We start from the raw sequence: 17,264 nt of genomic DNA on the forward strand, positions 1-17,264 counted from the left end.
GGTGGTGTCATCTGCATATCTGAAGTTATTGATATTTCTCCTGGCAATCTTGATTCCAGCTTCTGCTTCCTCCAGCCCAGCATTTCTCATGATGTACTCTGCATATAAGTTAAATAAGCAGGGTGACAATACAGCCTTGATGTACTATTTTTCCTGTTTGGAACAAGTCTGTTGTTCCATGTTCAGTTTTAACTGTTGCTTCCTGACCTGCATACAGATTTCTCAAGAGGCAGGTCAGGTGGTCTGGTATTCCTATCTCTTTCAGAATTTTCCACATTTTATTGTGATCTACACAGTCAAAGGCTTTGGCATAGTCAATAAAGCAGAAATAGATGTTTTTCTGGAACACTCTTGCTTTTTTGATGATCCAGCGGATGTTGGCAATTTGATCTCTGGTTCCTTTGCCTTTTCTAAAACCAGCTTGAACATCTGGAACTTCACAGTTCATCTTTTGCTGAAGCCTGGATTGGAGGATTTTGAGTGTTATTTTACTAGCATGTGAGATGAGTGCAATTGTGCGGTAGTTTGAGCATTCTTTGGCATTGCCTTCCTTTGAGATTGGAATGAAAATGGACCTTTTCCAGTCCTATGGCCACTGCTGAGTTTTCCAAATTGCTGGCATACTGAGTGCAGCACTTTCACAGCATCATCTTTCAGGTTTGAAATAGCTCAACTGGAATTCCATCACCTCCACTGGCTTTGTTCGTAGATATACTATGGTGACGTAATGTATGATGACAATCAGCATCAGTGATATGATGGATTACGTAGATGTAACATCACTTCTGTGATTTTCTTGCCCGAAAGACATACCTTCTGTCTAATCATCTGACAGACCCAGATTGAGAGACATTCTGCAAAACAATGACCTGTACTCATCCCAAATATTAAGGTCATGAAAGACCAAGGAAACCTGAGGAATTCCCCCAGACTGGAGGAGACCATGGAGATGTGATGATAGAATGGGGTCCTGGATTAGATTCTGGGATGAAAAGGGGGCATTAATGAGAGGAAATGGGGAAAGGTGACTAAGATGTACAGCTTAGCTAATAACATTTCTTGGTTTTGATCATCACACTAGGACCAAGTGAAGGGTTAACGTTAGAGGGAGCTTACATAGTAGGTAAGGTTTGTGACCTCTCTGTTCTGCTTGTAAACTTTTTTCTAAGTCTAAAATTCCTTCAAAATAAAGAGATTTTTTTCAATGCATAGTTGCAATACCTAAATTTCTTCCTATCTCTTTTTTGCCATACACATCCTCTTTTCCCTATTTTCTTTCCTTGATTTGGTCCATTTTTAGAGAATATATTCTTCTATTTTTCTTTCTTTTCTTTTCTCCTGTTCTTTCTTCCTTTCCCATCTGTCAGAATCTGGGAGCAGCAGAGAAAGTTTCAGGGTTTTTAAAATCACTCTCCTCCATTTATACTCAACCCCAAACTCTGGTGTTTCCTTCTTTGTAGTAACTCATTCACATTAGGAACTGGACAATGAATATTCCTGAACTCGACAGATTTGCAGAGACTTTTTTCATTACTATAGCACATTATCTTTGTACTATAATCTATGAGGCAGAATTCTTACATTTTAGAGATCCATATCCACCTGCCTTGTCTAGAAACTGCTTTAAACTATTTAAGGAAAGATTTTATTGATAAATACTATGAATCTTTAAACAGCTATTCAGCTAAGCCAGCTATTCAGCTAAGCACAGAACAACCTGCATGCAGGTGATAGAACTGTGATTTCTGTCCCAGGAAAATGGGGGTGGGGGGGTGGGGCGCAGAGCAGGTATTTCTAGCTTGCTCACTTCCTGTTTTCAGTGTCTTAACTATTGCTTAAATATTGAATAATGACATACATGAGATTGTGAACAGGGAGCTGTCATTCAACCTTATTTTGAAATGATTTAGATGGCTCTTGAAATAAATATCAATCCCTTTAAACAGTGTATCAGTGTTATTTTTACTCTTTTTAAAAATTTTATGTATTTATTTATTTTTGGCTGTACTGGGTCTTTGTTGTTGCACAGGCTTTTCCCAAGTTTTGGCAAGCAGGAGCTGATCTCTAGTTGTAGTGTGCGGGCTCCTCATTGCAGTGGCTTCACTTGTTGCAGAATATGGGCTCTAGGGTGCTGGCGTTTCAGTAGTTGCGGCCTGTGGGCCCAGTGGTTGTGGCTCCTGGGCTCTAGAGCACAAGCTCAATAGTTGTGATGCACGAGCTTAGTTGCTCCACTGCATGTGGGATCTTCCCAGATCGGGGATCGAACCCTTGTCTCCTACTCTGGCAGGCAGTTTCTTTATCACTGAGCCACCAGGGAAGCCCTATTTTGATTCTTAAAAGCATTAATTTTGAAAATACTCAGACGATGATGTCTTTCTCCTTCTTGAGTATCTCTTGATGTTAAATATATCATTGCAATGACACTCTCCACTCAAATGTTAAGGGTATGTTGAAAGTGAAGTGAAAGTGATAGTCGCTCAATCATGTCCGACTCTTTGTGACCCTATGGACTATACAGTCCATGGAATTCTCCAGGCCAGAATACTGGAGTGGGTAGCCAATGCTTTCTCCAGGGAATCTTCCCAACCCAGGGATCAAATACAGGTCTCCCACATTGCAGGTGGATTCTTTACCAGCGGAACCACCAGGGAAGCCCATGGTATGTTAATAATTACTAATATGATGCAGAATTAAAAGTGATTGTCCTTATTTCTTTCAGGGAGCAAGAGTTCAGAACACAGCAAAGAATTTGGGAGTCAGAGACCGGACTCCGCAGTCTGCTCCAAGGTGAGTGATTCCCCAGGTCTGGTCTTTCCCAGAGGTCTTGCTACCATATCCCAGACAGTGTCTCTCACAGCTTGTGCAGCCACCGCAGGATACACCCAGTCTACTACTGAATATATTCATGGATATCAGCCTTGTAAGCATTCTGTGGCTCAATGGAATTAGGTGTAAATGTTCTCTGATTAAATGAAATTTTAGGTGAAGCAAACTTAAGAGGTAGCATTACCAACATTATTCTGTTTTGTAAGTTCCATCTTGAATTCAAAAACAAAAGTCCACCCAGGTACTACTAAAATAGATGTTCCAACTGTGCCAAGCCACCAAAATGCCATTTCCACTTATAATTCTACAATCACATGTGCTTTCTCTCTGGTGTGATGGGTTTTTCCATATGTGTCTTATGAAAAACTGCTCCATAACCACAAAACTCATGTTTGGTATCATTTTCTCCTTGAAGTTGTGGTTTTCTTTCTCTCTGTGTTCCCATAGCATCTTGGGTATTGATCTGTTATAACCCTGATTTTGCTGCAGTGTATTGTTACCTGTCCTTCTACCCAAGTTGGATATGAATGCTTTAGAGGCAGGGAAGATTCTTTTTTGATTTTATTCATTGCTCATCATAGCGCCTACATAGAATATGTGAACAGACTTTGAGAATGTGTGAATGGATAAATCAATTAATGAGCTTCTTGTTCGTTATCCTACCAAATGTTCACAGCACACATATCATCATTAGAAAGGACTCATGGACAAAGGACTAATCCATGTTTGAGTGAAACATGGAAACAACCATCAAAGAAATGTTCCTTTGATCTTCCTGGTGACATTAGGGTAGACAGCCATCTACCTTGAAGTAGGGCAGAGTTAAATAATTTCTTTTACATTTGATTGTATATATTTGCATTTTGACAAAATGCAAGCACTTCAAGCGCTGTCACGAAGCAGTTACCAGAACGCGAATGATGACTGCAGCAGCATTGTGAGGTTATATTTCATTCTGAAAAACTGTGTGGGCAGTGAAAGTATTTTCAAAAGGGAGAAATATTTTCCCCTGAAAGTGAATGTAGTCCTCAAGTTCTAATTGCATTTATTTTCAGTGCTGACTCCTAACTCTATTTAATCCTCAAGTCTTGTTTATGTTATTGTTCATAGTTGATTAAATGAGAGTCTGTCTTTCTCTTGCTGAAGAATCACTTTACATAGGCATTTTCTCTCCAGGACCTTAGCAGACATAGTATATTTAGATAATAAACCCAGTGAAGCTTTAAAATTCCAAGAAGAAAACAAGATAATGGCTCATGAGGTCTTCTTAGCTGGGGCTTATAAACGCGAATGAACAGAGGGGATGAGACTTAAGCATCCTGATCAATAAACCAGTGTGCAACCTCAATATGAGAAAAGAAACCGATGAGCTCAGTGTTTTGTTTATTGGGTTACATTGAAAACACTTGAAGCAAAAAAAAAAAAAGTGCTAGCTCTAAAGTGGACATGTTTTACAAGGGGTTAATTGCTCTGAAAGAGAAATCTAGAGTAATTTTTCAATTTTAGTTATGCTTTCATTCATTCTGCAAATACTGATTGAGGACTTAAGAAATGGAAAGCACTCTGCTATGCCCGGTGGAGAATGTAAGCATGAGATGAAAATAGTTCCGGCCCTCGAAGAGCTTTCAGTTAAAGAGGCCAGGCTCCTCCGTCCATAGGATTTCCGGGGCAAGAATGCTGGAGTGCATTGCCATGCCATGCATGTCTCGTCTCCTGCATCTCCTGCTTTGCAGGTGGATTCTTTGCTGTTGGAGCCTCCAGGGAAGCCAGAGCAAAACACCACAAGGCTAGGGAGAAAGTGATAAGTGCTCTGTGAGGGCACAGGGAAGGCGCTAAGGACCACGGAGCACCTGGGAATCCCTCCCATCTTGGAACGAGGATTTCTGCCCCAAAGACAGTGATTTGAAAAACACGTTTGTCTCTCAAGACCAGGCCCTCCATAGGTAAGGGTAATGTTTCTAGAAACATCTTCAGGGAGATATTTTGCTGTCTCTGACTGACATAGTATTTGATTCAAATCCCCAACCAATCTCTATTACAGTTTTCCTTTCTCCATCCACTGCCTTTCATTTTTTAAAATTCACTCAGCAAACATATATTGAATTTCTGCTGTGCGACTGTAGATGTCAGGCACTTTGATAAAAGCTAGGGATAAAGACATAATCCCTGCGACCAGTCAGTAAGGTGTCAAAGAGCAACAACTGAATAAAATGAAAATAGTATACAGTGTGTGTGTGATAAGAACCATGACAGTGCAGCCACTATGAAAAACAGTATGGAGGTTCCTTAAATAACTAAAAATTGAACTACTGTATGATCCAGCAATTTCACCCCAGGCATGTATCTGGAAAAAAGGAAAAAACTAATTCAAAAAGATGCATGTACCCCCAATGTTCATAGTAGCTCTGTTTATAGTAGTAAGACATGGAATCAACTAACTGAATTCAGAAGATGTGGTATATATATTATATATGTATATAAATGTATAAATGTATGTATACATACACAGAATGAAATAGTACTTAACCTTAAAAAAGAATGGGCTTTCCAGGTGGTGCTAGTGGTAAGGAATCTGCCTGGCAGTGCAGGAGACCCAGGAGACGTGGGTTCGATCCCTGGATAGAAAATGTCAACCCACTCTAGTATTCTTGCCTGGGGAATCCCATGGACAGAGGAGCCTGGTGGGCCTCAGTCCATAGTGTCACAAAGAGCCGGACATGACTGAAGCAATTTAGCACATGAAAAAGAATAAAGTTCTGCCATTTATAGCCATGTGGATGGACCTAGAGAATATTATGCCGAGTGAAATAAATCAAATTCTATGTGATGTCACTTATATGTGGAATCTAAAAAAATAATAAAAATGAAACTGCATGTAACACAGAAAAAGACTCACAGACATAGAAAACAAACTTGTGGCTACCAAAGTGTAGAGGGAAGGGGAAGGGGCACATTAAGGGTGTGAGATAATAGATACAAAGACTATCTATCAAATAGATCAGCAGCAAGAACTTATTATATAGCAAGGAATTTATTGTATACCCTTTATACTGTAATAACCTATAATAGAATAAATCTATAAATATTCTAATCATGGTGCTGCACCCCTGAAATCACACAATGTTATAAAGCATATCCATTTCAATTTTTAAATAAAGAACCATGATAGAAATGGCACAGATTGCCATGGGAACATAGAAGAGGCACCTAACTGAGCCTAAGGATGGAGGGGAGAGGTCCCAGAGAATTCCTGACCCCATCAGCATGGTAATTAATAGACATCTTCCTGAGCTGATGCAGTGACCCCAGTGCTGAGAGAATACATTGCATCTGACAGCTACACCTAGACTTCTATGACTGATGATTCAATGTGATTTAAGAATGATACAGAGCGAGGCTGGAGACATAGGCAGGGGCTGGATCAGAAAAAGACTTGTACCAGATACTGAAGAATTGTCACGGTAACACGAAGCCAACAAAGAGCCATGAATAAACCATCTTTCTTTCTGGAAGATTTGGATTTTAGACTTTATGCCTGGCAACGTTAGGAGGAGTCATCTGAGGACAAATGAGACTGAAAGCAGCAGATGCTTTGGACACTACTAATCATTGTAGGAGGGGAGTGAAGAGGAAGATTCTAGGATGACCACCAGATAGATGTCTGGTTTGGATGACAGTGGTGAAAGGTTCTAGTCACTGAGATAGTAGATACAGGAAGAAAAGCATGTGTAGGAAAAGACGATGAGCCTTACTTGGTGATGTTACACTGAGGCCCAGGGGGACATGGAGATGCTGTGGTGGGCGGTGCAAACAAGGTTCCTCCTCCTTGTAACTAGCACACATTGACTGATCAGAGCAATAAATATATCTTCACTAAGAACCAGATATTACATTCCAGGTAATGGCACACTGCTCTTATTTTCTATTACATTACACACTTTGGCAAGTATTGTGTAATGAAAATTTGATTTTCTTCATTTGCATGATTGTAATTTGTGTGTATTTGTATCATATTTGTAGACACAAAATGACTTTGGGTCCAAGCTGCTAACATGTGACCTTACTTAGGTTATTTACCTTTCTTAGACAGTTTTTCCGTCTATAAAATGGAGACAGTTGCCTCAGGACTGAGTGCCCAGGTAGTGCTCATGCATACTCAGTCATGTCCGGCTCTTTGCAACCCCATGGACTGTAGCCCGCCAGGCTCTTGTATCCATGGGATTCTTCAGGCCAAGAATACTGCAATGGGTTGCCGTTTCCTTCTCTAGGGGATCTTCCCGACCCAGCGATCAAACCCGTGTCTCTTGCATCTCCTGATTGGCAGGCGGGTTCTTTGAGACAGAGTAGTGTTGATAATTTCATCTGTTTTGTGGTCTCCTTTAGCACAGCTCTTCTTTGTGACTTGTTGAAAAATGAAGGCTGTGATCTGTGTAGACTGAAGTTTGAGAATCTTACTCTCTGCAGCCTTGGATTTGAGCTGGAAATACCAGCTCCAGGATGGCTCCTGAGCCCAACAAGAAAGAAGAAAATGGAGCCAGAAACCAATCTTTATCTTGTAGGGCCTGTGGTGTGCACGAGTGGCATAAGGATGTGGCAAAAGCCCCGAATGTCAGGCAAACAAAAGCCTCCATTCCCTCACTGTTTAGATGCCAAAAAGCAAACGGGGCAGCACAGAGTGAAAGTCCAGCTCTTACCTATTACATTTTACTACCAAGCTTGATCTGCCTGTTCGCAATTCCCAAAGCCTGCAAGTTCCATTACAAATGTGTCTGGACTCAGATAACCCTGAGTCCCTTCCAAGAAGCCTCTGCCAAGTGGAATGTGCCCAGCTCTGCTGCAGTACCCAGAGCTATTACTTCATTAGGTGAATGCAGGGAGTAGCCTTTTCTCCAAATTGCGAGACAGTCTTTTCAAAGACTGCTCTACCCAGTGGCACTAGCCGCATTATGTGGAAATGTGCAGTGCAAGGTAATGGCAGGTGGCTTCTCAGCCCAGACCTCACGGTAAGGACGTTTGCCACCCAGCCGACTGTTCCTGTTCTACATAAGGCCTTTTCACTCATTAGGCTGCACTGTCAGGAAATAAAATGAAATTAAAGAGAAGAATGCTCCCTTCATTCTATTATTCCAGCTCTGGGAATGCAGTCTGAAGCAACATCATATCCTTCAGCTGCACAAGCAGCTTTGAAGTCTATCAGCTCAATTTAACGTATGCTCTTCTCCGGGAAGGATGAAATAAGCTTTTCTGGTGTGAGATGTCCTTATTTCAGCATTCATTTTCTTCCGTGGAGATGTATTAAACACCTTGCAGACTCCAAAGGCAATTACTTCTTGTCTGGGTTTCCAGAATGGGAAAATTATTTTAACTAGATTTCTAACTTGATGCTAAATCTTTTTCATTCTCCCCTACCCTTTGATTTTGAATGACCGTGGGATTAAATGTTGAAGGGAGGGGAAGTTTATAATTTGCTGAATTTGTCAGCAGCACATTTATACTGTGTTCAATTTCATCTGTAAGAGAGAGTGACTTAGCACAGAGACCCCTGGGTTTGGAGTGCTTTTATCACAGAGCAAAGTTGGACTTCTCTGGCAGTTCAATGGTTAAGAGTCCATGCCTCCAATAGGGGGTGTTGGTTTGAGCCCTGGTCATGCAGAAGGCAATGGCAGCCCACTCCAGTACTCTTGCCTGGAAAATCCCATGAGTGAAGGAGCCTGGTAGGCTACAGTCCATGGGGTCACTAAGAGTCAGACAGGACTGAGCGACTTCACTTTCACTTTTCACTTTCATGCATTGAAGGAAATGGCAACCCACTTCAGTGTTCTTGTCTGGAGAATCCCAGGGACGGGGGAGCTTGGTGGGCTGCCATCTATGGGATCGCACAGTCGGACATGACTGAAGTGACTTAGCAGCAGCAGCAGCAGGGAACTGGAATCTCATGTGCTGTATGATGTAGCTGAAAAAAGAAGAAAAAAAAAGAACGTAAAATGGAGCAAAGTTGAAATCTGCACCTTATATTTCTAGAGCATCAGACTAAGCTCTGAAGTAGGACCAGCATGGCCACATTCTTATCGAGGACTCCAGGCTTACAACCAGCTTCATTACATCCGCTGGTGTTCACTCAAAGTTTAAAGGTTAGTCACTCAGTCATGTCCAACTCTTTGGGACCCCATGGACTGTAGCCCACCAGGCTCCTCTGTCCATGGGAACTCTCCTGGCAAGAATACTGAAGTGGCTTGCCATTTCCTTCTCCAGGGGATCTTCCTGACTCAGGAATCGAACCCGGGTCTCCACTTGAGCCACCATGGAAGCCCACTTGTTCTCTTAGCTTTGGCCTTAATAATGGGTGTGCTTTATGCATCACTACTGAAGCAGTTATATCCACCTTCATTTGGTTCTGGAGTTAGGAGTCAACCATTCAGAAGAACGTGAAGTAGTAGAACTTGTATCATCTTCCAGGTTCCGTGCCCCATGCTTTGCCTGCATGCTGTCTGGTTTCAGAAACTAGACCTGAGAGGCAAAGAGAGCATCTTGGGACATCTCTACCAGTTCAAACGGATTCCTTGGCCCACTTGAATCTCCACCTGATTCTATTGACAAGGGAGTGACAGTGTGGATAGAGCTGGGCACGTGTTCCTTAGGAAACACCAGCTCCTTGTGCCTTGAGATTCAGGCCTCAGGACGGTGTCTCATCAGCCTGGCCTTGACCAACTGCCAGCACCACCAGGATGGTACAAGTAAGGCAGAGTTTTAGAACTCAGAAAGTTAGGAATGACTTAAGAGAGAGATGCTATGTTGCTGCAAGATAATCATTATAGATACGATGCTAAGTACCTCCTAGATTTCAGAGCATCACTTTTGCTACCAGCAAGGTGAACAGCCCAGATTGACAGCACTGGAGCAGAAGCAGCTGGTGTAAAAATGGCAGCATTGCCTAGTCAGTGGGCATGTAGATGTGCAAAGATGTGGGTGTTTTGTAATAACAGAACCAAAATTTTGGAGTTTGCTAACGCATATGCAATTTTTAGTGAAATAGGTGATAGGATCTTGAATGACTCCCAAACCAAGAAGTTCTTGTCAATGTATTTGTCATACCAATAAAAACATCTCAAGTGCTGTAAATGTGCTGGGTCACTGTTACACCTTCCCATGCCTTTTCTAGGCTGTACAAGCTGTGTGAGCCGCCTCCCCCGGTTGGAGAAGAATGACGCGCATCTTCAAGGAACCAGACAAGCAGAAGCTTCTGAACACTGGATGAGACAAAGGACGTGCTGGCTAAACATCCTCCGCTCGACAAAGAAATGGACTTTTTTCTCTGACTCTTTCATCATGCTGTAAATAACTAATGTTCAGCTTGTACTTAGATGTTTGTGCTGGAAATGGATAGAAGTCCATTCAAACAACTCAGCTTCACAAACTGATCTCTCTATGTGTTAACATGAATTATTCGTCCTGGAGATTATATGAAAAAAGATCCGAGATGAAACATTAACCATTGTGCCTCTTTTCCCATTTATTGAAATTACCATATTGCGTTCGCTTTTCATCTTCTCCAAATGGAGCATGTAATGATGGATATTTCCACTTGAAGAAGTCTGTCATTGGAGAGCCTGGCCACACTTTCCAGGTGGTCACCCAGAGATGTGGCAGACGGCAGAGACTGGGCGTCGTAGGTTTTTGGTCTCCTGCTTGCCTCTGAGAAAGTCATTTGTGGGTGAAAGGTGAGGAGCATCCTTTACTCTTTTTCAGTAAGAGAAAGAGTATTTCTCAGTAGAGGAGAAGAAAGCTGACAGAGGCCTCCAGCAGCATCTTCTTCCAGCTGCTTTCAGGGACGCTTTCTGCTTGTGGAGAGTTCCAGTGAACCAGTGCTGTCCTTGGTCTCTGAAATGAACATGGCTTCCTTGGATAATGAGTCCTGAAGCTGGGACGTAGGGGTCCAGGGGTGGGGAGAAGCAGGGATTGGGAAGGATTGGGAGGACGACTAGGGTGAAGCAGGGGAAAATAAACCTATTAAAAAACTCAACCTTTGAATTTGAAAGATACCTGAAACGCTTATTCAGGCTTTCATATGAGATGTCAGACTCTTAGAGAATACACCATACTGAGTGTGTTTCTATCAAGGTAGTATATGTATAAGATGAGAAAATGAAGCTTTATTTGTTGAACTTTAAAAAGACTATTAGAGACCTTGATAATTTATGAAAGTACAAGGTATATTCTATTTTCATTCTAAAGTTTACATAATGTTTATCTGTCTACATTGATAAAATATTAATAACGTTTCCTTAGCATAGTGAAAATCGTAATATTGATTTTAAATCTATAATTTTTCAAAACAGTTAAATGCCCCTGCTGTGATTGTGATACTTATGTGGATTTAGATTAATTTTCTATATGAAAAGCTTTCCGTAAGTAAAGTATTTACAAACCATTATCAAATTTTAATTTATGAAATTTGATAATAGTTTTCAAACTCATTAAAAAGCTTTCATCACTAGCAGTTGTGTATTCAATAACAGAAACACTGTGTTATGTGTACACAAGGTCTTCATGTCCTGGTCAAGGTAATAAATGTTCTTTCACATAGAAGCACTGAAGACTTTCATGATAAGTACATATTTATAATGAAAAATAAACCAACATCAGAGTTTTCAGACAAAAAAGTTGAACACTTTGAATTTAATGAAGATATAACCTTAATATAAATATATACATTAAATATGTTCTTAACTTTCAGGGCTTTAACATTTTTGATACTATTGCCAGTAATCCTGAAGTTCAATGAAATTAGTAAATTGTGATGTTCCTGTTACTGACGATCTGATTACGTTTAACATAGGAATAATGAGTGAGCAAAACTGATTAACTAGCAAGTATTTTTCATGTTGTCATTACTGTTCTCTGATCACCACCCTGGAAGCCGTATTCCTTGTCAAAGGTATGAAAGGGCCTCTTAAACATTTCAGTCATACTTTGTATTTCATGGGAGAAATTATCTGCTATTGTAGTATTTATAAATTAGCATACTTTAAGATTGCATCTCTACTTAATACTATTTTAAGGGTTATACGTGGTGTAAGTGTACCATCTATTAATGCTTGGCACTTAATAAAAGCTCAAAAGTTAGTGATGACATGGTACCATCAATCACTGTGATTTTTTATTGTAATGAAAACTGTAGCTAAAACCTAAGTAATTTCTATGTGCCAAGCAATACCTCCAGGTGCTTTGCCATAGTTTCTTGTTATTGCTTCATTAATCCTCATAGTGATGTTTTGAGGTGATATTCTTAGCATCACCCCTGTTTTACAGTTGAGGAACTGAAGCAAAGAATGGTTCAATGACTTGCCCAAGATCACATGGCCACTAAGTAGTAGAACCAGGATTTGAGTGTAGGAAGTCTGCCTTCTTAATACATTATTTTACTTTTCCTTATTAATACAGGAAATGTTATAATACTGCCAGTTATTTGTTAGTAAAGTTGGAGTTCTGTGTGCTGTGGGCCATTACATTATACATGTTATAGTAAGAAAAAAGTGAATGGAAACATATAAAGTGCCTCTAAATATATGAAAATCACAGGATATGCTGGATATTTTGCCATTCTGGATACACATTATGAAGTAACCTAATGCTATTGCAATCTGAAAAGACATGATCTATTCCTCATAATTGAAGATAACAGTTTTAGATATGTTTTAAAAGTCTTGAATAGTACATTATATAAAATCTCATTCCAAAACAGTGGTGACAGCAAAAAATCATGTGAGTAAATGAATAAGGACAACTCTTCAACACCACGATGTACCTCTGTGTGACAGTGGACATTCAGCTGACCTTGAGCTTTTATATGGGCTCGGGCATGTTCAGGGTGGTATGACCATCGGTTGGACTTGATATGACCATAGACTGACCTTGAGTTTTTAGAATGGGTTTACCTAAGTGGTCACATACTGTTCTGCAACCAGGGTACCTTTTAACGTTACAAAAGCCTGCTAACAGTTCTTCCAGGTTCTCCCAACTTTGCAGTTATAAGTATGGACCTCTGCCTCTCCACCTAAAATGGAAGGTTGTGCCTAGAAATGTTGGTTCTTAATATGGGGCTGATTGATAAATGCTTGTTAACTAGTAATTCGTGGTCAAGAAATCTGAAACATTCCATTGTACCTTATAAAGTTTTCTTATTAAATATTAAAAATTAATATTAAAGGTATGAGTAATTTGAGGAGACTAAAATTTTACACCTATTTCCATTACATTTAATGAAAAAGAATGGAAGAAAGAAAGAAGGAAGGAAATAAAGAGGGATGGAGGAAGGGAGGGAGGGAGGAAGGAAAGGACTTTTGTATTGGTTTTACTTATACTGGATATGTGATGTTGAATTTAGAATCTAAGCTTTATTTTATGAACCAGTATCCCCATCTTAGGAGTCTCATACTATTTTCTGTCTTTTCAAATCACATTCTTCTAGTGATTTAGATTCCCTCTGCATTCAACGGCCACTCTTCTTGCAGCAACAATGTTCAATTTAAAGTTAGATTAATTTCTCATGATATTATAACATATACAACATTGTAATGATATTGGTTCTGACTCTATTAATTTAAATTTTGTGATGAATTCAGAACAGCATGATACTGACCTTGGCATTAACTGTGAAAGCCAAGAAAATGAATGGATAAAAAAAATCCTGAGTGGCATATTAAGTCATTTAAGAAAACAAACTATTTTCTACTCTTTGGACACATTTTACCAGCAAAACTAATTTTACTGACTTGGAAGCATTCCTTTGAGTTACTGTATGTATTTGAAAATAATAAATGTGTAATTAGAACACTCTTTCATTAGTTCATATAGTTCCTATGTAGCATGGTTTAGTGTAGAATAGAAGGCATATTTTTATTCACTTATATATTCAGTAAAACATAAAGTTGAAATTTAAAATGACTAATCTTAATTTAAGTCATTTTCATTTACCTTTTACTTTAAAGGTCATTTTTAGATTTTGTTCACTAGCTAAATTTACAAATAGTGAAACTAACCTTTAGCATGTGATTAAATTGCTTCTGAATTTTAAAATTTATGTTTAATTTTTAAAGGCTTTTTTAAGTGAATTATCATACAAAATGATAGCTCAGTTATGATCCCAACATTAGTAGTAGTTATTTCATTAACAGGTGTATATATTAATCGATTTGCTGAATGAATTGTCAGTTGTCCTGTGTAAGTATGAAGGCAAAAATTTTGTAAATGGTTTAGGACCATCTGAACCTTGGTTAAGAGAAATATTCTGTATTTTATAAAGTTTTTCACATTTACAGATGAGCCTCAGAAAAGTTTCATCCTTTATGAAGCAGACAAGTTGGGATAAGCTTCCAGCAGGTGTCTGGACCAAGAATGGGCTCAGGCTGATTCCTTTACATACAGTGGCCACAACCTTTGAAGGTGCTGTGATTCCATAGTAGTTATTATGGTTAGTCTTTTGTTTTCGAAGAATTTTGCTACTTAAAAATTTTGCTTTTAACAGTAATCTCAGCGTTCATTTTGCTAAGTTGTGCTTGACCTCCTTCACTCAGGATAGTTCGCTTCTCTCACTGAGAAGACATTTCTGAAGTCTACTAGGTATACTAAGAGATAAATATATATTTTATATACATATATTAATATTTATAATGTTCTGTTTTTATGATAATACATTATAAAAATGACTTAGATGCTTCTGTCTTGTTCTGTATGAAGGTATGAAATATGGAGTGGGTCAGTGTATTGAATGTGTGTCTAAATATGCCGTAAGTGTCCCTGGTAGGCCATCTTTTGATCACTGGCACTAGTCTTCTACTTAGTCCGGAGTCTATTGATCTGGCTTTGCCATCAGAGGTAGTTGATTAAGAACAAAATTATTGAATTCTTAAATGATAGTTCTAGTAGAAATAGAAAGCTTTGAATGGTTCATTTGGAGTCAAATAACAGAATAAATATTATCCACTCATGTGTTCATTCAAAAACGTGTTTGAGAATTCACTTTGTAAAAGGCACAGTTGGTGGGCTGCCTTTATGCGTTGCATGTATTTGGTTCAAAAATCTTTTCAGTGTCTCCTCCGCGTTAATCTCCTTTGTGTCTTTTTCCTGTAATGATGTTATTTGTAACGCAAACTTATTCTAATACCATGTAGATATCTATGTTGTGTGATTTCAAGAATACTGAGTTGATAAAATGCTCTAGAAAGCATACATTTAAACTTAAGTATCTAATCCCTCAAGCAAATTTACTAGAGTTTCAGATGAATATATATTTTTGTAACTGCCAAGTAAATGAGTAGAACATAGCTTTTTTGTTTAAAAATATTTTTATAAGTATGCCTTTACACAGCATTCATTATTTTAAACATTAAAATATGAAGTGGGTTCTATAAATAGTGATTCTTTTGAATATATCCATATTTAACATTGTATAACACCCAAACTATAATGACAAATGTCATACGAATATGTTATTATAGTAGTGTGTTTTTTCCTTTGTAAAATATATGTAACATAGTTTGAATCTCTCAGTATTTTGTGCATGGTTAAGATAATCAAGTGTACTATGTATTTTATATCATTTATTTTTGTCTGCATAAAAGACTAGAATAGTAACATTGTATCATGTGTCGAAAATAATAAAATGAGATGTAGTATGACCATTTCAGTTTCTATCCATTTAAATTTAATCAATTCCTGTTATGTTTTCACCTGTTTAAGAGACAAAAATATGCATGAAACAGCTTTTCATCCTTTAAGAATTCACAAGCTCAATAGAAGAAACTTTGATAAACATGTGAAACAAATCTACAAATATGAACTAAGGTGAGTTGTAGAGACAGTAACTGCTAGGAAAAGAAGCTAAATAGGGGCAGGAAAGCTCCACGGAGAGAGACTGTGTGTTCCTTGAATTAATAAGCCAGTCTATCAAGGTTTATTCAATACCTGTTATGGATAAGCCCCTATCATGGTTACTGAGGGTGTTATAGATGCATATAATTCCCAGACTGTACAGTTAAATAACTTGGTAATATAAATGATTATCATAGTGCACAAACTAAAATGGAAATTACCAACAAAAGGCAATACACACTAATGCAAAATGAGAGATAGGACGGTGAGAAATACGCACTATAGAAATACAAGGAATTTAGATTCAACCCAACATGTCTTTATTGGGCATCTAGAAATTTCTTAACAGGTTCCAAGCTAAGCTAGATAATTAGTCCTTAGAAACATATGTGGCGATTGCTCATGTGGAGTTTACAGTTCTAGAAGGGGAAGGCTAACCAGAAAACACAAAACGATGAAAGTTGGCTAGGTCAGTGTTCAGAATGTGTAAGATTAAGCAACAGAAGAAGTGGACGCAGCCTTGTAACAAGAACAGCTTGTACTGAGATGCAAATGTGCCAGATATTTTGGTGAGATGATGAGTAAATTAGTTGGGATAGAGGGTCAAGGTTTGTGAATATGATAACTAATAATGCTGAACATTTTACCTGAGCTTTTGGCTGTTAATATAATGATTTTGGGACCTCCCTGGTAGCTCAGATGGTAATGAATCTGCCTGCAATGTGAGGGACCTGGGTTCGATCCCTGGGTTGAGAAGATCCCCTGGAGAAGGAAAAGGCTACCCACTCCAGTATTTTGGCATGGAGAATTCTGCATCGCAAAGAGTCAGACATGACAGAGCAACTTTCACAAATAATGATTTGTATGAATTGTCTGCTTAGATGCTTGCACATTTTAATTGAGCTTGTTGCTTTTTATTATTAAATTATAAATTTCTTTATATACCAAAAAAAAAAAGAATATTTATGGATGTGATTAGAGAGAGATATGGATTGAAAAGAAGGTTGAATCTGGATGGTATAGGTGTCTCAGTGCCAGGCTAAGAAGTCCGGACATTTTACAGGGAAGAAAATTGAGACATCTAGTTAATAACAATAATAAAAAATTACAAAATTCCAGTGAGGAGTTTGAAAAATTTGTATGCTGTTGACTATATAGACCACCTCAGAAAAGTGGAAGGAAATAATCATTGGAGGAAGCAAAAATCAATAACTAGATTTTAACCTTTTGGAGATTGCTGGTATATTGAGATTGCAAATTTAATACAGTAATAAGAAAAACTGAAATGAACAAATAGAGGTTATTTGTTTTAGAGCAGCAGTCCAGACACTGGTGTTCCAGAGTCACTGCTGCTGCTGCTGCTGCTAAGTCGCTTCAGTTGTGTCCGACTCTGTGCGACCCCATAGACGGCAGCCCACCAGGCTCCCCCGTCCCTGGGATTCTCCAGGCAAGAACACTGGAGTGGGCTGCCATTCCTTTCTCCCCAGTCACTATTAGGTCGCTATTAGACACACATACAAAACGTATTTTGTGGTCAAAATTGATTTTAAGAAACACAGACTCAAACA

At 38.8% G+C, this 17,264-nt stretch overlaps 1 protein-coding gene across 1 annotated transcript in view; it reads left to right on the top strand.

The window, feature by feature from the left end:
- The window catches only part of PREX2 (phosphatidylinositol-3,4,5-trisphosphate dependent Rac exchange factor 2), a 305,433-nt gene extending 289,927 nt beyond the window's left edge, over positions 1-15,506 (top strand). The window contains exons 39-40 of the mRNA XM_040261348.1: positions 2,720-2,787; positions 9,986-15,506. Of these exons, the coding sequence (XP_040117282.1) occupies positions 2,720-2,787; positions 9,986-10,031 (114 nt within the window). The 3' untranslated portion in view covers positions 10,032-15,506. The remainder of the gene's footprint in view (positions 1-2,719; positions 2,788-9,985) is intronic.
- The last annotated feature ends 1,758 nt before the right edge of the window (positions 15,507-17,264 follow it).

The sequence above is a fragment of the Oryx dammah genome, unplaced genomic scaffold, assembly GCF_014754425.2.
Source record: "Oryx dammah isolate SB20612 unplaced genomic scaffold, SCBI_Odam_1.1 HiC_scaffold_19, whole genome shotgun sequence".
NCBI classification, from domain to species: domain Eukaryota; kingdom Metazoa; phylum Chordata; class Mammalia; order Artiodactyla; family Bovidae; genus Oryx; species Oryx dammah.